The 24,478-nt window shown below is 34.0% G+C and overlaps 1 protein-coding gene across 2 annotated transcripts in view; it reads left to right on the forward strand.

Annotated features, from left to right (window-relative positions):
• Window positions 1-24,478, forward strand: part of Dach1 (dachshund family transcription factor 1) — a 390,369-nt gene that overhangs the window by 330,555 nt on the left and 35,336 nt on the right. For both annotated transcript variants that reach the window (XM_028877172.2, XM_028877173.2), the window contains 4 exons: window positions 7,396-7,547; window positions 16,750-16,897; window positions 19,764-19,907; window positions 20,369-20,437. In XM_028877172.2, the coding sequence (XP_028733005.1) occupies window positions 7,396-7,547; window positions 16,750-16,897; window positions 19,764-19,907; window positions 20,369-20,437 (513 nt within the window). The remainder of the gene's footprint in view (window positions 1-7,395; window positions 7,548-16,749; window positions 16,898-19,763; window positions 19,908-20,368; window positions 20,438-24,478) is intronic.

The raw sequence follows: 24,478 nt of genomic DNA on the forward strand, positions 1-24,478 counted from the left end.
AGTTTGGTGACACTGCCTAGGTTCTCTCTTCATCGTTATCTTACTTTTGAGGTAATATTAATTTTGAAAGAGTCTTGGACTCATGTGACAGCCCCTCCTCCCTCCTCATCCAACATTCTCAAAGCACAGTTCAGAAACTTCCTTCTGGCAGATGTAAATCTCGGTGAATTGGCCAAGGTCACGGCACAATAAAGTAGAGTTATCAAGGGGATGCAGTTTCCTGCTTTCCACTGTGCACGAAATTAGAGTGGCTCCGCCCCAAAAAAACGAAAGCGTGTTTTTTTTTTCTTCTAGAATTTGAAAATATGATTTAGAAATTGTTTTCATTGTTAACTCAGGCTTGCACAAGTGGTCTTTCAGAGCTAGAGAATGGTTTGTATATAAGTACATTAGTCAACTGTGATTACCTACCATTGCCCATGCGACCTGTTTGCAAAGGCAAGCCAGCTTCAGTTAGAACTGAATCATCAGATTTGCTCCTTATGTAGTATGACATGAAGACGTTATCTGTAGGCACAAAAGTAGTTCAGTTTCCATGGGCAAGTGCAGACTGTAAAGCAGATTATTAAAGTACACAAAAATAGAAAATTAGATCAGAAGTGATGTTTTACTGTGAAGGCTTCTTTGGGCCGTCCAAAATGAGAAAGAAGTAACCTTGTTCTATTTCTGCATCCTGGAAAAAAAAAAAAAGCCTCGTAGCAGGCACATCACCTTTAATTAGGTTTCTGCTTTGGGGAAGCATTTTACCAGGCCCCTTTCATTTATTTTTAATGATGTTATCACTAACAGGCAAACAGTCCCTTAATAAAACAAAAACAGTTTCTATATAAAGCTTGGTGTACATGTCCTGAGTCAGTCATCTAAAAACAAACGTTATGATTGTTTCCCTTGTGCTCTCAGAACCCTTAATGGCCCTACTGTGCAGATATACAAAACATTAACCGAGGCAGTAGAACCATGTCTGTTGTACAGCTCTCAAGAAATGCTTTCCCATACTCACTTGCAATATCAGCAGTCAGGCTAAGCCTATGGGGTCATGGAAAAGACAGAAAGGTCAATTAAATAGGATCTTTTCAGCCAAACCTGTGCCAGCTCTTTCATAATCATTCACAAGTCACTACTTTATGAAGCAAGCAGGGGAGAAAGCTATCCCACATGTTTAGGAGGTAAATCAGTGTGTGTAGGTTTAATGCTTGAAATTCCTAGTTGTGGAGGCAATTAAAATTATACACGCAAGTATCTACTTGCAAACATAAGATTTTGTGCCTGGGATAAATTTGCTATTAATGACAAGTTTTAATATATTAGTCAGTGTACAGATTAACCTTAATGCTTCCTTTGTACATAAAATCTCAGAAATATAAATGCAGAACAGTCTTTCTTTTTCTTTTTAGAACAATGGTAGAAAATATGCTTTCCAGTTAAAATTCCATTAAAGTATAATTTCTTTGGGTTATTAGAGACCCAGAATTCCCCAAAATGTTGCCCCTGCATATTTCCTTATATGACCTTTCACCCTCCCACTGCCTTTAACAAAAATTCACTGCTTAGATTTTACTGTAGAAATTTTTATTTTCTTCTTCTATCCTGTCTCAGTTTATGCCACCCCCAAAATAATCTCCTCTTTTCCTAAATAAATAGAGTGCCATTTGGACCAGTCTTTTGTCAAATAACCTTATTGAGATTATAGTTTGATTTATATTTTTAAAAAAATTCATCGTCTTAGTGCTTCCTTTTAGTATAAGACCGGATCTGTGAAATTGTCCTTTAACAAGTAGTGTAGCTTCCCTACAGAAGGTGATTTAATTTTACTATAATGGGTGCAGTATGACTTCAAGACAAATGGAAACTTCTCGCTGCTCCATCATCTATTGTTCCAGATTTGCTGCTCTTTTCCTTATTCACATATTTTGTCAACAGAAATTAAAAAGTGTGGACCTGCTGAGATGATTCTTATATTCTCTCCTTGCCTAAGGAGTGACCCCTAACATTTAGGTAAATTTAAAAAAAAAACAAATTTACTTAAAAATGAAGACCCACTCGTGGAGATGATCATTTCATAGAACAAATGTGATATAAATCTGTTCATACTTAATCGGGAGAAAACCGTATACTTGATGTAGGTTTTAGCATACCTCAGCCATCTCTATAAGCATATTAATATATTATTCTCTTTTTTACATTATATTTATGTGGTTTTATACATGTATATTCATGTGTGTTTAGGTGTACATTTGTGCATATATATATATATATATATATATGTTGAGACCACAGGTTAAACTTGGGTGTAATTCTTCCAGCTTATTTTTGAGATGGGATCTTTGAATGCCCTGGCCTACAATTGAATTCACTGTGTAGACTGAGCTGTCTAGCCCCTGGGCCCTAGAGTCCTCTTTTATCTGGCTCCCCGGCACTAGGATTAATTACAAGCACGTGCTAGAATATCCAACTTTTATGTAGGTTCTGAAGATCAGACTCAGGTCCTCGTATTTGCGAAGGACACACTTTACCATCAGTGCCCTCCCCCCAACCCTCCATATTATTTTCCCCAAAATTTGAACTCCCAAGTTCTAATGCTGCTTAGAATATATTGGAAAGGTTTCTTGGTGTTTTCATGCTGGCCTCAGTCTACGCCAATGAGCATTGTCAGTGTGATGTGTCTTTATCAGAGACGTATTACATGAACAAAAGATAGACACCACAAGTAAATGATGAAAAGATGCTGTTTTCAATGTCACATTCAAAAATGAATTTAAAAAAAGAAATTCATAGATTCTGTTTTTCCACATTTACACTGATGTGTTTTGTATTCGATAAAGCATTTTTTGCATATACAATCTAGTTGGATTAAAGTTTAATCCTTTGAGTTTAAGTTAATCATTGTTACAAATTAGCCAAATGTGTTTCATATGATATAAGATGGTTTTACCATTATAAAATTTCATAAAACCAGATAGCATCAGGACTAGAATTCAATTTCTGAGTTTAACAATGTTTGTTCTTTATTTGAATTTAGCTGTATCATATATAGAATTGAGATCTCTTTTATTTAAAAAATCTATTGTATGGGACTGGAGAGATGGTGTAGTGGTTAAAGATTGTACTGTTTTCAGGAGATCCTGGCTCAATTCTTTGGCAGCATGCAATCTCTTGTAATACTAGCACTAGGAAAATCTAACACCTTATTCTCATAGATTGTATGTCTGGGTACAATTTTTAATTCTTTATTTGAGCACTAATGTTAATTTTTAGGTTATTCACGCTCCTATTTTAGGTCAGCAATACTTCTGTTGAATATTTTGGCTTTTGATAGAAATTTACTAAAACATTCCAGAAAAGTTCACATTTTTATAAAAAATTATTTACTTCCAAAGGAAAGTACCATATTCTCTAGAATATTTTCAGCACCTTTTTCCTCCATTTTACCACTACAGTAATGGTTTCCATGCAAACTCTCTTTCTTTAGCTTGGAAAAGGAAGTTTAGTAATAATGAGACATTACAGAGCAACATGTGTGTATGCACACGTGCACGCACACACACACTCACACTCACACTCACACACATACACACACACTTGAGAGAATGTGTAATTCAAACCCAAAGGGAATGGTTATGAAAATAACAACTGCGCTAGATTTTATTAACAGGAAAGAAAACATTTTAAAAGTAGAGGACCATTATTTTTTTAAACAACATTGTTCCTTAGGATATCCTGCTAAATTGTTATGTGTGATAAGATTGAAGAGGAAAGAGGCTTGTCTTTCAGAGCCATCAATCTTCCTGATGGTCTTTTAGTAAAAAGTGACTTAAACTGTGAGTAGAATACTGAGTTCAGGTGATAAGGAAAACTAAACTACAATGTTTTCATTCTCTATTATATAATTGAAATGTTTTTTCTTTTCCATTTGTACTTTAAATTTCTATTATCTTTATTAAATATTGGTTAAAATTGTCAGGCTATTTGTTGTGTAATTATTCAGATTTCAATCAGCAATTTTTCTGGGCATTAAGATGCAATCATTTCTTAAACTGTAGCATGTGTTATTCTATTTTCCTTCAGGAATTACTACAGTTCTCTGTAACTAAATTAAAGTAAAATAATGCTTAACAGTTGATAACTTCTTTTTAGAATTTAAATATAACAACTTAATAGGTAACTAGCCTGCTGGTTTCATCTAGCATGTGTTTAGTACAGCATTACCTAACTGTGACTGCAATATTTTAGTACCTGCCTTTGGACATATCATCTCTCTCTCTCTCTCTCTCTCTCTCTCTCTCTCTCTCTCTCTCTCTCTCTCTCTCTCTCTCTCTCTCTCTCTCTTACGGTCTGTCTCTGTGTGTTCTTCTTTTGCAAATATTCCTCTGCCTTATTCTCATGAGGACACATGCTATCAGACTTTGGTCTCATTTTACACTGGAATATCTTCATGTTATTTTTTTGTGTGTGTGAGATATATCTATGAAAGAACATTTTTCCAAATAAAATAACATTACACATATGGGCATGTGCATTGATGACCACCATTCAAGTCTCTACAGGAAGAAGAGGGAGCTTCTTGCACAGCCCTTATACTTTCTCTTCATTTATAGTCATATACTAAAACCTGTGGTCAAACAGTACAATCTGGAAATATCAAAATCTGACCAGACAATTGCTTTTAAACACAATCTCTAAAGCCCTTTGCAGGTATATCAAGTGGAAATCAGATCTGTGAATGTGTGCTGCCTCTTCCTTCACACTTTGAAGTCAATGGAAATTGTGCGATGCCCAAACTCCAACCTTTTTTGGCCCCAAACTTTTGCTTTAATCTTTCATGAATATTTCAGATATCAAGGTCACTTTATTTAAAAAGAGAGAGTGATTAAGCCTTAACTTTAAGATCCACGCAGGAGGAAATAAAATAGACTTTTATCATGTTGATTACTTTGAGGTGACAGTGTTTTCTCAGGTAACAGCATGTTGAGGCCCAAATGAACACTTTGGGTTTATTTGATCTTTGAACATTTTTTTTTCTTAAAAAAAAAAATGGTGGGGTATATCTAAACTTTTTTTTTAAAAAGTTTATTTTCTTTCCATTTTAAGTTGTTCTGCAAATGATAGTCTATTCTCATATATGATCCTAGATGCAATGAGAGAAACAATATGTATGCTCACATAAAAGCAATATGTTATGCTTGCACATAAACACAGAAGAATGTTAATCATTGACTGGGGTGAGCAGTGGCTAATGAAATAGCAATAGGAGGTAAAGTGCTTCACCAACTATAAGAATTAGTTATTTATCACCTGGTATCGGTCACTCCAGTGTACATCAGTTTCACAATGCTTTTTCCCTGAAAATTTTGCTTCCACCTCTATTATCTTGTACATTGTTTCAATAATTAATAGCGCGTGAATGTAGGCATGATGGTGATTTAATGATTTGTCTCCCAACTGCCAAGCATAGTCAACCATAAATGTATTGAGGTTAATACAAATAATTATTTAGTGATAGAAGATATGATCAAATGTGTGTATAAATACATTTGGTTTTCATTTTTTTTGCAAAGGCTTCCAAATTATGAAGTCACAGATGCTAAGGTGAATTCATCTTCAGATGGTCATGTGGCTCTATTCCTTTCTTCAAAAGACAAGCAATTACTATCTCCATGATCTATTAAGGCACATTTTCTTTACCATGTGACAGCTAAGGTGAAACAGATCAAAAAATATTGCTCTCCTTTCTTAAACAATGACACATGCACATAGATGTTTAACAAGTGCCTTTTCAGAGCTATTATGGGAAAACACTAGCAGCCTTGGTCTACCGAAGTAATTTACGACAGCTTGGTAAATGGTGTCCAAAATTACCTTGCTCATATTAGCCATGCTGCAGCCCTACCCAAGCCCTGAAGCCTTCTCTACACCATGTGAAAGCTGTGATAAAATATAGCATTATGAGTCCAGGCTTAGTTTCTTATTGTTTCTTCTCTAGTACATGCTGCTTGAGATCATCTTTCAGTGATTTAACAGAGGCAGTAGAAGGAGAAATTGCAGAAGAGTGGAGGAGTGTGACTAGAGTGTAGTGAGCAGGGCATCTTGTGTCTCTTATATCTCTCCCCTCTTTTTCTTCCCGTTTGCTTCACTGACTAAAATTATGGAAGGATGAGGGATACGATCTAACATGTTCTAACATCAGTGAAGACAATAAGGTGTGGCACGTTCCATAATATTTCTACACTAGACAGAGATGATTGGAAAAGATGTTTTGTATTTAGGTGTTATCTTGTAAAATAAAAGAATGACTGAGAATGGTGGAATCAAATTATAAGCAAAAATCAAGTATGCTGACAATTTTAGCCACCTGTAGAATTGAGAGATACTGTAAGAAGTAATTAAGAACATCGTGTTTATGAATTTTCCTGGGGTGAGATATGAAAATATTTATAACATAAAGACTGATTAATATTACTAAGCATTAGTAAAATTGCTAGCCTGAGTAACATTTTATCTGTGATTAAGCCGCAAATTGTTTCCATTTCATTGGAAAGTATATAGATGTTTAAATAGTAAAGAACAAAATGAAAACTTTTCGTAATGAAAAGACAGAGTATTTGTGTTTTGACATTACTTTAACTGACTTAACTGTTGAAAAATATAGAATTGTTGAAATAAATAATGACTTATCTGAAAGGGGTAATATAATTTTCATAATGCTATGATGGAAGCTAAATTTTTATTGTTTTTTTCTTCAGTTCCCTTTTTATGTGTAAAAGATTTAGATGTTTAACTATTTAAAATAATATTTTTAGCTAATGATGATGATTGTTTTAATTGTAACTTAGAAACAATGTTTTTAGACTCCAGTTTTTCCCTTTAGATGTTAAAAAAGAAAGAAAAGAAAAAATAGGTTTCACTTGTAGATTCTTCGTTAATCTTATTAAGACTACATTTGAATGAACCATCAATATAAAGGAAGGGTTAATTGAGAAAGAAACATCCTGACATACAAAACATTTCTCTTATATAAAGCTTTAGAAATACTCTATTGTCAATCCAAACAGAACAAACTAAAATGAGATAATTGGGAAGGTGCCCATAAAGTCAGCCTGAATATATTATTACAACTATATATGAGATAATATTTGTTTTAAAAAGATTCTATGGCACTGTAAACTCAGTCTCATTAGAGACTGCATTTAAAAGGCTTATAAAGTTACTCATTAATGTTATCTTGTTGTATCTCCACAGCTTTTTCATTAAAGAAAATTCAGCAGAAAGCATTTTCTCCTGATAGCAGGAACCAATTTGCAATAAATGTTCTGGAAACCACTAGGGAAGCCATTACTGAGGTCTAATAAAAACAGACAAGCGTAACTTGTTCTATATTTTTGTTTCAATCACATACAGATGAGACCCCGCTTTCTACACCAACCGCAAGAGACAGCATCGACAAACTTTCTCTAACTGGGCATGGACAACCATTACCTCCAGGCTTCCCGTCTCCCTTTCTGTTTCCTGATGGCCTGTCTTCCATAGAGACCCTTCTCACTAACATACAGGTAGGTCTCTGTTCACTCTGCAAGAAAGGAGCATGAAACACACACATGTGAATTGTTTTTTCTAAAACACAACCTATTTCAAATAATTATCTCATGGTATTGGCTGATTTATATTATTAAACATTTCTCCCGAAAATTAAATTTTAATTTTTCTACACTGACCAAATTGTTGTAGAAATACTCAACAGATACTTTATATTGCACCATATTAAAAATAAACAAAACCAATGTGAGCATTTATGAAAAACATTTCCCCCTAAATGTTCTCTTTATTGCCAAATAATGGGACCAATTTAAGTGCATAAATTTGTCTGTTTTACCAAATGACAGCATACAAGTTCTAATAAATATTTAGATATTTTTAAACTTCTGGCCTTCCAGTTAGGAAATGATATGTTTAGTCATTTTGAATAAGTTTAATAAAGAAGAATCTAAAAGAATCTCCTCTTTCATAAGTAAGTTGCTTTCAGCTAGTAGGAACTCTTCAAAGAATAGACTTCAAAAAGCCATAGAAAAGTTTTCACGGATTTCCTATGTGGCCCTCAGGATGTATATTTTACGTACAGTACATTATGAATCAAAAATACTTAGAGTTAACAATAACACAGTGCATGGAGCCAAGATAATAAAAGTGTTTGGGATAGAAGAAAGCATAATTTTCTTGCCACGCATGAAGGAATCATGTGGGGCCCAGCTGGAGCTTTTCCCTCTACTTCTCCATCTCAGGAGGAGATAGAAGGAGACACAAGATACAGATATGCTATTAGGCCAGTACTCCATCCTCAGTTATATTTTTCTAAACACATTTCCTACCATATTAAACTTTGCCCCAGTCGAAATATAATTAATTTTATTTACCTCTCCAAGGATATAACAGAAGGCCTTTAATGTAACATATCTTCTCATCTATTAATATGACATTTTAATACAAATGTAATTAGACTTGCTAGAACTGTATTCAACATTAAGGTTTTATATTTTACTAATTGAAATAAGTCATCAGTCCAGTCTCATTTCAATCATGACCAAACTACTGATTGTATCCAACATAAGATACCCCCCCTCAAATTTTACCCCTATTACAAAATACAGGACATAGTGAATTTCTCTCTTGTTAAGAAAATGCCTTCTGAAAAGTAGGGCAATAACAACTGGTCAGAGTGCAGAGTCTGTCCAGTATTCAGCCCTAACTGGAATATCTGCATCCAATTACAAACTGTACAGGTTGTAAGCACCAGAGACAATGGATCACTGCAAGGGACAGTGTTTTCAGGATACAGTAGTGAAGTTGCACATATGAATTCACAGTAGACTAGACAACTTGCTCACAGTCTATTTACGCTCAAGGCAAACAAAAATCTCAGCATTGAAAGAGGTGGGTAGAGAGTCCTACTCCTCAGTGGAGAACTACATGAGTTTAGTATCTGTTGGAATACAAGGTTCAGCCCTGCTAAGTTGACAATGCCACAATGAAGAACACATACTCAAGAGTATATAAGCAGCATGGATTGTGACTGATAAGGAGAGACAGACGGATAGCCAGAGTGAGACACATAAAAGACACAGAGACACAGAGATATAGAGACAAAGAAAGAGACAGAGAGATAGAGAAACAGAGACAGACACACACATGAGAGAGAAAGAGAGGAGAGGGATAGCTGGGTGTGTAGGTAAAGGGGTAGATCTGGGAAGAGTGAGGGTAGGAGGTAAATATGATTAAAACATGTACAAAATTCTCAAGGAATTGAAAATATAAGAAAAATAAGAGAAGAGTTCATTTAATTCCACGTAAAACTCCATATTGAAACTGTCTTAGAACTCTGTAATCAAACTAAAGGTAATTTGATTTGAATTTCCTCATAAAAATACTCCAGATTTTTTTTTAATAGAAGTCAGCTCACTCGCTAGAGAAATGGTTGCACACTGGGCCTGAGAACTGTGTTGACATTCACAGCTCTAAGTCAAATACTAACAGGTAGGGAGTGGTACATTCATCCACGTTATGCTAGGAACACTTAGACGTGGTGTGCTATTCCCATCATTTCAAACTAAGTATTTCTCTTAGAAAGAAAGAGAAAACAAAATGTCCATATATTAGACAAATTAGTTAATATTTAACCTACTCTACATCTGGTCTCCTTCTCAAACATATGCCCTGAGAATGTGTCGTAGAAGAATTAACAGTAGGTTGGTAAACAAAGCAAAAAAAGGCTTAATTATCAATTTTAAGGCTTTATTGATTGGGATCTGGGTCTAATAAAGCTTGATCATCAATAAAAAAGTCCTTCATTAAAATTGATACTTGTTTATATCAATCTTATACATATGCATGTATGAGCAGACATAAGTGTTGTATACATATGAATATTCAGTATAGCCTCATGTACACATGCATGCACATATGTATACATAAAATAAGACTAAGAAAATCACTGAGTTCCTTAGAGATATACATATATAAATACATACTGATAAATATATATATGCATATATATACTGAATATGTGATGATTTCACATCAGTTTATAAAACACTATTATATTTTATTATTTCAACATTTATTGAGTTATGGCTATATCCAAGAAATCATATAGAGTGCTTAAACAGTCTTGACCCTGGTTTATTAGGCATAGAATATGAATGTGTTTGCTGTCTAAATTTTAATTTAGGTAATTACAATCTGCCTACCTCAATTTCATCTGCAGTTTCAAGTATGTATAACTGAGTTCCCTGCTTTCTGTTTCAAAACTGTAGTATACTCATTATAGTCAGCTTAAAGCTCTATGGTTACCACAGAAATTCTTTATTGCTATTAGGATTAATTTCCCCAAATCCTTCAAAATATTATTTAATACATTATCATTTTAAATGCAAGTGATTTTGTAATATAGTATTAATTGATACTTTTTAGTAAGTAGATTTGTGGTGTTCATCTAGATGTCTCCTCCATTTTTGAAATTGATTTTCATAATTGCTATCATAAGACCTATGGAAAATATTATATTGACATATAAACATAAACATAATTTGTTAAAAATATTTTTATTAATGCTTTGGGGATGTCACACCTAGAAGAGTTATGGAATTTCTTCCATATTACTTGAATATTTTACAAATTAAAAGTGATAATGAAAACATTGAGAATAAATAACAGTAATCTCTAAGGGGCAATAAAATTTCATTCCAATTTTTTGTTCTTAGAACTTGTGTTTTTACATGGCATTTTGCTATATTTGGTATGGACATATTTCAATGATGTCTTTGGATAGGTCACTGGGCAGTTTAACATGAGGAAATGTTTTAGGGTCAAATATTTGGATGTGACACCTTCAAATATTGGCTGCAAAAGGAGTACACTCAAAATAGTGTTCTACTCACTAGTTGCAACTTGTACTTGGATCCTAAATCAAAAAAACAATAACTCTTAAAACTGACAGCATCATTACTTGTTTGCATGTTTTTACCCTAAGGCCAGTATATACAGGGATGAGTAAATTCCCTGTAAAATGAATAGAGCTGAGTTTAGTGAGACAACTCAGTGGAGATGGACACTTGTAACTTATGAATCGTAGAGTAAGAGTAGGTTCATAACTGAACGTTGAAATGAAAAAAGGACAAAGATAATAAATTTACAGGTGGAACTCTGGGTTCAAGGCCATCCTAGTCTACAGAGTGAGTCACAGGACAGCCAGGGCTGCACAGAGAAACCTGATACCTGCCTGTCTCTGAAAAGAAATGGTGGAGGAGTGGATGGGGTGGGATGGGGTGGGGTGCTAGGAAGAGGGGGGAGAAGAGGAGTTTTGGTTACAATGGTTGTAAAAGTAAGAAAATAAATTTAAGAAAAAAAGCTACACAAGCAAACCTATAAAGCATATGGGTGTCAAACTCACCGATCACAGAATAAAAAAAAAAGAAAAAAAAAAAAGAAAAAGTTAATTATGCATGAAACTATCCTTACAGATGCTTACAATCAAGAGTATGTGACAGAAGGTGGGTTCAGTGTGGTTTGTGCGCAAAGCAAAGTTAAAGAAGTGGCATTGGTTCAGGAGTAGAGAGTTCAGCTTACCTAGAATGTTCAGTATTTTAGTGCCACGACAAATATCACAGGTAAGTCTGAAATTAAACAGAGTAGGAAAACCTAAAAGAAATAGAAAAAAATAAAAAAGCACAGTCCAGTCCCAGATTTGTTGAGTATGGTTTAATAAGTAAACATAATACAACTATGGTATTTGAGAAGCAGTTTCCATTAATGTGTGAGAGGAAATACAAGGAGACAGAATTTGCCTAAGTATCAAGACTGGAAATGGTTCATTGTCTGTCTTCAAACCTGCATCACAGTGTCACTGCAAATTGTTTCAGACACTTTGTCCTTTTTAGGCACTGTGGGAAAAAAACGAATAGCTTTTTTTATTTTCACTATTAGTATAAAACATTTAAAATCATCTGGAAAAAACAATGGATTCAAAACACATGTGGGTTATAATTGCATATATTTGTATTATATTGCACACTTTATTCTTAATTGAGATTATGTAATGTGATTTGGTTGTTTTCCATTTGTTCCCATATAAATGTGTAAAAGACTGAGGTGAAAAATGGTAAAATATACCTACGATTCTGAGCACAGCTAACAGTGATGATAACAGCAATCAGCAATGGTAGTTTCATATCCCAGACTGTGTCCCCTATTTGGTAAATAACATTTCCAGTAGCAATAATAGAATGATTTAATACTTAGTGAACAAATTTACTGGGCCAATTACTATAGTTATATACATTTGAAAATATTTATTTTTTATTTTGTACGTGTGGTAGTGGTTAAAGGACGGGGTTGTCGTGGTGCACGTCTGGAATTCAGCAGGGACCTTACAACTGGTTCTATCCTTCCACGATATGGGTTCTGGAAATTGAACTCAATTCATCAGGCTTGACTTCCAGTGCCTATACCCACTCTGCTGTCTCATCAGGACCAGTTCTATTCACTTTACAGTGAATCTTCTCAATCTTTGTATATGCTGACCTTGAATATAAAGCTATTGAGGCACATGTGGTAACATGGTGACTTCAGCATCCTGGCTGACTTATTATCAGCACACATGACTCACAAGGTGGGCTATACACAGAAAAGATGTTTCACAGGAAGTATATCATAACTCAACTTTGGGAATTCTGTAATAGTAGAGGGAGTACAGTTTTAAAAATACTTCTGTGCTGTGGATCATGCTCATTGTTAATAATAAAGCTGATTGACAAATAGTTGGGTGGGAAAAGATTATAAGCATGAGAGCCAGGCAAGGAGAATTCTGGGAAAGAGGCAGTGTCAGGAGTCACCAGCCAGACACAGAGGAAGCAAGATGAGAATGCCATACTGAGAAAAGGTACCAACCATGTGGCTAAACATAGATGAGAATTATGGGTTAATTTAACTGTAAGAGCTAGTTAGTGATAGGCCTGAGCTACTGGCTGAGCATTTATAATTACTACTGACCTTTGCATGATTATTTGCAAGGGGCTGCAGAACAGGGAGGAACATAGAAACTTCTGATTACATCTCTGCCATAGTTCATCACTTGATGCTGACATTTTTTTCCTTCTGTCTATAAAAGTCTGGGTTTCAAGGAAGACAAGTTTTTCTTATTCTACAAAGAAGGAAACACTAAAAGAAATTTTTATTTTTTTTTAATTAAGTAGCTGAAGTTTGACCTAAATTAAGGTCTTGGGTAAGTCTCAGACACCTGAAACTTCTGGACCTTTCTTTTAAGATTTAATGTTCTATAACAATGATAGACTGGTAGACTCATGAAGAGCCACCTATTTCTGCAATTTTATGAGGAGGTTTATCCCCTGAAAAAAAAATTTAGCTGATAAGACTTTGTGTGTGATTACCAACATGATGCTTCATTAAAAACGAATCTGTGCGTGTGCACAATCAACCATTGTCTTTTAATATTGCTGTGTTCAGAATAAACTTCAACTGCATTTCTTTAGACCCATTACCAACCTCAGTGTTATGAGAACTGAAAATTCCTTGGAGGAAAAAAATCGTAATTGAAACCTTCACTTCTTAACTGGAAGACGAAATGTTGTCATGACACTGTGCAAATATGGCTTTTTCCAAGTGATAACCACAGAGGTTCTGTGATCTTTTTGCATATCACATCCCTGGAAAAAAAAACAGAAGTTACACAAATATGCAAGTATTATGACTGATAGTTAAAAGGTGTCATGATGACTTGTAGAAGCTATGGACAGTTGCTGCTGTTGCGTTTTTCCCAGCCTCTTGCCACACTAAATTTGAGTGGACATCCTGTAATTATTTTATTTATTATTGCACAAACATGTCATGCACAGTAACTTACTTTTGTATATGTATCCGTTTGACCCTAGTTCAGACTTTTGTTCACACTGGACTCTTACTGATCAGTGCATTGATTTAAAGTCTACATTTTAAGTTTAATTTTATATAACTTATACATGGTCTCTAGATGCATAGGATTCTAAAGCCAAATATTTCTCAGACATAATCAACAGGAATAGGTAATATAAAACCATTAGCTACATTACTAATAACTGTAACAAAAGGAGAGAGTAAATGTAAATTCTTCCTGCAACTTCATCATTTGCAAACTGATATTGATAATAAAATGACACAGTTTAGAGTCAGATCTTAACATTATTCAACATGTTTACTCATAATGATTGTTTCATATTTAAGAACACAAAAATATTATGTTTTGTCACTGAAGGACAATAATAGTTTAATAGTAATTTATTTTTAAACAGCTACTGATAATACAACCAATCAACACATTAAGTGGTGCCAACATTGGCATCTTGCTAAATAATCTCTAGGCATTGCACAGAGAGTACATCTTTCAAAGATAAGTCAACAAGAGCAATCAGAGCAGAAAATTAGAATTTGGTATCTTAGAATTAAAATACAGCTAAACTAAAGTTTTAATTGGGGTGATCTGAAAGGGCACTTGATGTAATGATCTCTTTCATTTGTTACTAATTGTTTGTTCCTGATGCAGAAGAAACACACAAGAATGTTGCGGAATTCGGTTAAGATGGCAGTTTCCTTAGAAGCTGTGTTTTATTACTAAACAACAAAAGAGTGGGGACGCCACAAGAAATCATTCTCTTACTTGTTTTTTATCACAAGAATTATGCCAGGAAATTCTGGGTCAGATATAGCACACAGAGAGTAATAGATAGATAGATAGATAGATAGATAGGTAGATAGATAGATAGATAGATGATAGATAGATAATTAAAATGGCTTATGACAGTGTTAAAAATTACACTGTTCTGTTAGAGACAGATTAACTCTCTGTTGGCCTTCAAGTCAATCTGGAGCTGAAATTTCTGAATCGAAGTATTCATACTGACTATTTTTTTTTACAAGTACAAGAAGAAGTTTATTGTTTTATTTTATTTTTTCTTTATTAAGAAATTTTCTACTCACTCCTCATGCTATCCACAGACACCCCCCCACCTTCTTCCACTCCCCAGCCCTCTTTCACCAGCCACCCCACATCCCCACATGCCCCAAATCGAGGTCTCCCATGGGGAGTCACCAGAGCCCGGTACACTGAGCCTAGGCAGATCCAAGCCCCTTCCCACTGCACCAAGGCTGTGCAAGGATGTGAGGGCGATCTGGCTGCAACATCTGTCACCCCATTGATCGCCAGGGTTGATTCAGCTTATCTGGCTGGCTAGGCAGGTGTCCCCTTCCTCCCTCACCGCTCCATGTGCGTCCCTCCTGAAGCTGTGCCCTCCAGTGGGTCGAAGAGGATGACCTTCCCCAAATAGAGGAGGACCCATCTTCGGTCAAGGGTATATGAGAAGCTGCGCTCCCCTGCTAGAACCTCCAAACAAGGCCTCACACAGACTGTTTAAAAGAGTAGTAGCATCTTGAGAACCTCTAGGCATGGCATTGAATTCCACTTCCTGTATAACTTCAACGGCAATTTTCAGACTGGCACATTCACAGACTATGACAAAGTATTTTACACTTCAAATATAGCATTTTGTGTTGCTAAATTCATGGTGATAGAATATTTAACTCCAATATTCAGTGGTAACTTGGGCCTAAGTATCTTATCCGGCAAAGCATACGAGATGCTTTTTGTACCCATGCTATGTGCTCACATTTTATTTTTAAAATCTGAAGTAACTACTAAATTTTATGAAAATTATACATGAAGAAAAAGTACATATCCCTACAAACAGTTGTAAGAATAAGTAAGTTTTGTTTTCACTTAAGCCTCTTTGACTTACTAGCCTATGAAATGGTTTCTTAAATGTCATTCTCAGATTATTACAGTATTTTGAAGGACATCATAAAAATAATTGACTGCTAATATGTTGTTCTAGATACTTTAAATATGTTATGTATCTCAAAAATATATCAGAGTGATAATTTTAATTTGTCAATATTTTAAAATTATGGTCATGGTTTGGGTACTTTGAGACACAGTGCTAAATAATAACAAATATTCCTGCCTTTGTAAAAAAACTTACATCACAGTGGAAGAAGGATGACATAAGCCAGTGAATGCATTGGTATCTAATAATATTACTTAACAATGGATGGAATGACAATAGTTAAGAAAGGCTAATAGTATCTTCTTGAAGGGATATTTCTGGTTGGATGATCAGAGAAATCCTTTGCTGAATGGTGGCTTTGGGCAAATGTGAAGTAAAATGAGGCTTTGATCTGTTCTAAGATATAAATGGAAAGAGCAAATTTCCTCCAGCAGACATAGATAGTTAACTGAGGAACACACAGAAGCAGCTCTAGAGAGTGTAAACTTTCAAGGGAATGGATGGATGAGCTTGAAGACATTGACAGATAATCAGGATCACAGGTCATTTTGGATCATTCTTTGTAGAACTGCTGCCCATTTCTTTTGTCCATTTGTATTTCAATGCTTTTGTGTGACTCATTGAAATTTTTATCTAGATGATCTAATTAGAAGCAATGAAACATACATGCCATAAATATTTGCCTTCCTAAAATAATTTAATCAGATGTAGAAATTTTGTGCTTTAGTTGTAGCGTTTGTGAGTCCTGGATGAATTCACGGGAATTAAAGAATTTGATAAGTAGGCTATTCTCATTGAAAATACATCTAAGTAATGAACAAAATGTGTTTTGTACCAAAGTATGATCATTCTGAATACCTTCTTTGTACAGGGCCTTTTGAAAGTTGCCATAGATAATGCCAGAGCTCAAGAAAAACAGGTCCAACTGGAAAAAACAGAGCTGAAGATGGATTTTTTAAGGGAAAGAGAGCTACGAGAGACACTGGAGAAGCAGCTGGCCATGGAACAAAAGAATAGAGGTATCTGTGAAACTCCATAGAAGTCTAATGTTCATTTGAAATATTCAGCAAAATAACATTGTTCTGTGTTGGTGATTTGCTTTAATTTTTGCTACCTTGCCTATAACTGAACTTAGAACAGTACTTGAATCATGAGCTTATTGTATTTCTGAATGTTTTAAGCTGCACATTCTCTTCTGTTTTCTACCTCAGGGGATTAGATATATCTATTATATCATTGATCATATAATTTTCATTGCTTATAGAGTTTAATGAATTCATATTTTTTAAGATGAGAATGAGCTCTGATAAGATGATAGACACAATGAAGAATGTTGTGTTCACTCACAATTACTCTCTGAAAACCTCAGAAGTTAAAGTTATAAAGCCAGAATAGAAAAGACTGATTATTGAAGCAAAGCAGGTCTGGTAAGATATTTATCAACTGAAATGGAAGCTTGATGAATATCTGAGCAAATAACCGGAGTTAAGTGTTTGTATAATTTTCCTTCTGAATGCTTCATGTTCATTCAACAAGGTCAAGTCCATAAAGTACTTACCAAAATGAATTCTTATTCGATAAAAATAATGGTATTATTGATCTGCAAATTGCTTCTTTTAAAATATTATAGTGGTCATCGATAGATAATTTTGAAGGTCACTCATATTTGTATATTTATTTTATGCATGAATTTGAAGACTACAACCAATCGCTCCTTTGCTTCAGCTACATGATTCCACAATAACTGTAAACAAGGGGGGGTTCCATTTCTTTAATTTTATGAGTATTCCATATAAATTCTTCAACTACCTTCCTTTTATGTTTGATGTGGCCATTTAAAGGTTGTTGCTTCTGTTTTAGGATTTCCCAGGTTGTTTCATTAAATAATACAAATCATTACCTAGTGAGTTTCTGGATTAAACTTTATTTGAGACACTGTCACACAGCATATAACACGGTTTTAAATATGAATTTGCACAGATTTAAAACTAAAATAATTCAAGCATGACAAACATTGATGGCAGACATGTTTGAAGTGAATAAGGAAGTCTGGGAAAAGAGCTGAATCTGGGGAAACTCCTTTTATGAGATAGCCATGTTTCTATTTTATTCTAGCCTGAACAAAACTTGTATAAGATTAAACGATAGGCCTTAGGATTTCTAGAAAAGAAACTTTGGGCACTAGTGAGTCTAACAACAAGGTTTCCCTTCACTTTTATTTTGACCACTAGAGAGCAAAACATCTGCAGATAACACTTTGAACCTCCCATTTAAATAACTTCCAACAGTAAACTGAAAGTAATAACTATCCACACTTACTGACTACGAATGCACCTGCTGAAGAAGTGAATTATCCTGAAGACAACCAATTCAATCCCATTTTCTGCAATCCTATAGGAGGAAATGGAGTGCTCGATGGCTGGGTGCTGTGTATCCACGTATTAGTAGTATGGTCATATTCAATTTATAAACATATTTCAAAACTACCATATCTTTTCATGGATAAATATCAAATAATAATATTTGTAAAGAAAAATATAAAATAACAATAGAATAAGCATTTCACTCTTAAATAAAGAAAACTAGCATTAATTTGAAATCAGTGTCAATTATTTCTCATATAAGAACATAATTAATATCCATTGGGGGTAAAATGAGATATATGATACAAAAACAGAAAACTCAACAGGTTAGTGGACTGTTATCTAAGTAGAGTTAGTGATGATACAAATGGGACATGTGGAGATTAGAAACTGAAAGTATAAATATTTACTAGAATATTTTAACTGTTTATATTCTGATTAAATATGATATTTAGTAAAACCATTATTCTTTTAGGGGTAGCAAGAAACTTAGAATGGTTACTCTTTATATCTAAAAATGTATTTTGGAAGAGTGGTGTTGTCAAACATGTGCTCATTAATTATCCAAAGCACTTATTAATTATCCAGAAACATAATTTTAAAGAACTTATATTGCCACCCCAGTGCTGATTGCTCTCCATCTTGTTCATGGGGAGACAGTAAAAACGGTTTAACGCTATGATTGTACATTTTTATTGTGTATATTGTTATTATTAGTTGATTAACGTTGGGCACCACTATTGGAATCATCTAATGGGAGAAAGTATAGCACAACCAAGTTCTGTGTCATTGTCTATTTTTTATACAAAGCATATTGTTATCAATAGCACATTAAAACATCAAGTGAGGTTTTATATTTCACTGAAATTACAGCAAAATGAAACTGCAACATGTTTTCTTAAAATATGTTATAGTGTTACACATTTGTTAGGAAAGAATCATTTTCAGAAAAAAATATCATCAAAAGAAATTACTGCTTCTGTATATTAATAACAGAAGTATGTTGTTCCTCATATACAAGTCTATATTTTCTAAAATCTGAAGGAGTTATTATTAAAAATATAGTTGGTGTGCTTTTTCGTTTTGTTTATTTTTTTTTTCACAGCATTTGTGGAGGTACTGCCGCCTGAGTCCAGGAGAGATACAAACAAAAGCATCCACTATTCAGTGTGCTCTGCAATGATCCGATCCAAGGGCAGAGACTAAGTCACACATACATTTCATTTAATCAAGCTTCCTTTATCAGTGAACACAAATATTTACTACAGTCAGCACCCCACTGAATCTCTCTCCACAGGGCAATTAGAGTCATTCTTGTCATCATTTTAGGCAAAAATAAAGAATTGACTTTTATGGACATTTTCTTGGGAATTATTTTAGATGAAGTTAGAATGTGGCTGCTTCCTACTTGTGTCCAGACTCTGTCCATTAAGGAGGAATCAGTATAATAAGGATTATTATCGACTGTAAATCAGCATCATTATATACAGTCTGAAAAGTAATCTGCAGATCTCTTTTCTAGCCATTGTCCAAAAGAGGCTAAAGAAGGAAAAGAAAGCTAAGAGAAAACTGCAGGAAGCACTGGAATTTGAGACAAAACGCCGTGAGCAAGCAGAGCAGACGCTGAAACAGGCAGCTTCTGCAGACAGTCTCAGGGTCTTAAATGGTAAGGACTCGCATGGGTTATTGTTGTTGTTGATATTTTTGTTTTTGCATAAGTAACTCTGATTTGTAGCAGCAAAGGGACAATGTGGACATGTGCTTGTGGGGTTTTATAAGTCTAGTCTCATGAGTCATTCAGCAAATGCCTTATTATATTATTATTTTTAATCTCAGTATCTGGGACCTGGCATTGCTTTTCTGCTTACCAAAATCCATTTCTACAGCAAAACGATAAAAGCTTCATCTAAGAGCTCCTACTTCAACCTGTTTTATGAACCATATTACTTTACTTATCTAATCACACCTTCTGGATATTCTGATGGTTACGGTTTTGCCAAACCTTCAAAAGATGATAAAGATTTACATGCTTTTAATTCTGCATCAAACTAACAGGTAGCTCTTGTTTTTCCCTGACAGCGGGAATCAAATGAAATGTATGTCATTCTTACGTCTCTGTGCTTTCAGACTCCCTGACCCCAGAGATAGAAGCTGACCGCAGTGGCGGGAGACCAGATGCCGAAAGGACAATACAAGGTAGGAACCCGCAGAAGGCTATAAATCTAGATCTTGCTATATGAGTTTTTCCTCAGCTTTAGGCTGCTATTCAAGCATGTAGCCTACCATCTGGGCCACATCAAAACAAGTTCAAACAAGGTCAAGTTCATCTTGCTTGTTTATATGAGTGAATTCATTTTGTGCTGATAGATTTTCTTTAAATTAACAGGTCATTTCTGTTTATATAATGCAATTAAAAGGAATAATTAATTTTAAACAATGTATGATTTAATCTTGGACACAGTAAATGTGTTTTATTGAATGTTTGAATCACAATCTAATACTGGCAGGGTTTATAATTTCCATTCTACATAAAGTCATAGATCACACAAATAGTTTTTAAATTTAAATATGTCTACTCATTTTTGTGGCAATTACTGCAGGATACATGCAAAATAGACTATCAGAATGTTGAGTAAGAAAGATTGTTTAGGTCCTATGTGGATTTCCACATTATGTATACTATAATATTCTTTTTAAAATCCAGTGAGTAAGATCATATATAGTATACTAAGGAGCTTGTATTAAATATTCAGAAAAGCTAAATAGGTATATGTGAAGCAAGAACAAAATCAGAAAGCAACACTTACTTTCAATCACCTACTCTATACAACAAATTCACTAACAGCATGAATACACAATGGGAAAAAAGCATCCCTTTCTACTCCAAGTGAAGATTATTCTTCCTGAAGAAAACTAAAATGATTAATGGCCATAGTCTTCCAAACTGCTTTTATTTTACATTTTAAGCCCAATAATTTTTAGGGCATCATTTGATCATAATTGTTTTACTTACTCAGTCAACTCAAAAAGTGCCTTGGCTTAGTGTAAAAGAAATATTCTTATTTTGTATTGTATAATGCAATAAATATCTTTCAAAATATGAATATTCCTAGGGTTTTTGTTTTTAACCAATATTTATTTTTCCAGAAGCCATAAAAGTTTTAAATAGTAAGACTTATTCATGCTATTAGGAAGCATTTTATTTTTAATTATATAGCAGGTTAATAATAAATGTAGAAGATTAATGAAATTCATGTAATTTTAGATGCAAAAGTCTCTCATTTTTAAAAGAATGATATATTTTAATAGTTATGTCTGGGCCTTTTTGGATCATATGAAAAGAACATATATAGTAAAAGAAGTTACACTTCCAAAAAGCCAATCCTCATTATAAGGAAGAGTAAAATAGCAGCCCTGTGCTGTTTACACAGGAGATTATGCATACACTAATTCAGATCATGTTAAAATACTCAAGAAAGCTCAAGACAGTCAAGACATGTGTGTATATGTATATATATATGTGTGTGTGTGTGTGTATAAATATATTCATATATATGTATAAAAATTTCAACCTGATCCAAACTGAACATAAGCAAAAATGATAAAGAATGTCAATCTTTGCATGTAATTTCATTGTTAGTATTGAGAAATGATTAAGCAATGGCTCAATTTTTTGAATTTTTTTCAATTAGCTGAGTTGACACATGCCTGCAACCCTAGTACTTTAGAGAGTGAGGCAGGAGGATTTCATGTTAGAGGCCAGCCTGGGATAAATAGTGAAATTTTGTCTCAAAAACCTTAAATCACACCAATTATGCAAATATATCTCATGGAATATATCTGTCATGGTGCACTGGAAACAACATTGGGTAACTAATGAAACTGTTATTATTTTTATTTTAAATTCAAAGTTCACATACAATCAAACTGGTATGTTATATAATTAAAGTCTTGCTGTATGAGGCAGAATATTGAAAATGACAAATTTATATTGCTGTGATTTTTCTATTCTGAAAATAAAACTTTATTGTCATTTTTCTGTTACCAAGAATTATACCAGCTGAATTACATAGTAAACCTAACCAAATTATTTCAGGATTTGAGAAACAAAATGCTTGCAAAATAATTTAAAACCAAATTTTAAATGATTATAAGATTATTTTTAAACAGAAAAATCAACCATTTATTTTCCTTCCAACTGTTGTTTTAAAAAATGCAGTTTTCATTTCTAATGCACTTAGCTCTATTCATAATTTTGATTAATGATTTTTCCAAAATATTATTTTAAATAATTGAGATGAATTGCTATATACTTATTGGTTTCTTTTTTTCTTTTTTCTTTTCTTCTTACTCCTCTTTCTCCTCTTCCTACTTCTTGACCAGGCTGGCATGGAACTCATAGAGATGTGACTTCCTAGGCCTCCTAAATGTTGGCATTAAAGACATGTGCCACCACACCTATCCCTGTTTTTTCTTAAGTACATATTTCTGAAATAGTTTTCCTATTTCTGATCTTTTAAATAATGTAACAAAAAATTTTCCCATCTAACTCCATTAAGTAAAGCTTTTTTCTTTTCATTTCCTTCCTTCCTTCCTTCCTTCTTTCTTTCTTTCTTTCTTTCTTTCTTTCTTTCTTTCTTTCTTTCTTTCTTTCTTTCTTTCTTTCTTCCTTCCTTCCTTCCTTTCTTTCTCTCTCTCTCTTTCTTTCTTTCTTTCTCTCTTTCTTCTGTCCTTTCTTTTCTTCCTTCTTTCTTTATTGCTTTCTTTCTTTTGCCTTTTGAATATTTGTTTTTAATGTAAGACTAATGTAGTACATTTGGAATGAACAGAACAGAGTTAACCATGAACTGGAAAATCAAAGAATGATGAGTGATAGTAAAATCTGTCTAAATGCAAAACAGGAAAGGGGGTAAGAGTGAGTCCGAACTCATTCCTTCTTTGTGAACCAGTCTTTGTCATGCATTCGGGGAGCTTCTTCACAGGTCAAAAATGAAAAATACAGAAAAAAAAAGCACATTAACCATCCTTGATTCACAGTCCCAACCAGAGTCCTCAAGCCCAGCTGCAGTGATAGGCTCAGCTGCTTTCTTTTTCCCAGCCCAATCATAACAGAAATCACTCTCTATTCTGAAATAGGCACATATTAATTGATAAGCAGAAAACAGCCCACAACTTTTATGTGGCATCATGTATTTTTAACACTTTAGCTATAAATAATGCCGTACTTGGCATTGGAGTTACTCACTTAGAAGTCGGGTACTTAAATACTGCTCATATGCCAGTTAGTTGCCATCATAGAAGTCACCTCAGCTGACTAGACAGTATCTCACAGACATTTTATATCACCATTTCCATCAAAGCAAAAAGATGGGAAAGAAGAACACACCATGGTTTAGGAAATATTTCCAAGGAATAAAACTCCTTAATCATTTAACTTTTCTCTACTAGTGGGATAAATCAGTTTATGGTGCACAGGGAAAAATTCTGTGTTGCTGATATGGCAAATAACTAACTCAAAATTCATAAGTTTGGTTGAGATTCTAAATGCAGAGTGAATATCCAAATCTATACAGGCAACTTGTTTCAGTTTCTAAATTGCATTTCAGTTAGTCTTTTTATGCTGTGCATTGTAATAGGAATCTACATTGTAATTTCTGTTGGAGTTTGAAAAACTCAACTTTACTGTTTTTATAAGATCTTTTGAATATAGAGATAGAATACAAGCCTTCAGTAAGTAGTTTTTATTGGTCAATCAACAAATAAGATCCCAAACCTCACTGTACTTTCACATTCAAATACATGTACAGTGTAAATGAACAAACCCATAACTAGATAGCTTTATTCATTTGAATCTTGTGCCTATGTTATTATCTCTCTGTAGCCAACAACATCTTTAGTGATTTCATATTATTTTTTGAAAGCTCACAGCATTTCCCCAATTCATTTAGACATGTTTTAGCTGTATCAGATTACATCACAAGATTTTTTTTTATTTTGTTGCCTCACAAGGAATTCAAAATTCAGTGCACAAGGCTGCCTTCCTATTGTACTTCCATGTGATTTAATAATCTTTCTTCCTTAATACACATTGAGGAAGAATTGAGGCCGACGTTCCTCTCCAGCATACCTTCATTCTCTGCTCAATCATATCTGTTATCTTTCTATATCCCTAACATAGTGAAAGTGTTATTGCTCTTTTACCTGAAAGCCATACTCGTTTTGTTTCCTCCTAACCAC

Source organism: Peromyscus leucopus, chromosome 9 (assembly GCF_004664715.2).
Source record: "Peromyscus leucopus breed LL Stock chromosome 9, UCI_PerLeu_2.1, whole genome shotgun sequence".
Classification (NCBI taxonomy): domain Eukaryota; kingdom Metazoa; phylum Chordata; class Mammalia; order Rodentia; family Cricetidae; genus Peromyscus; species Peromyscus leucopus.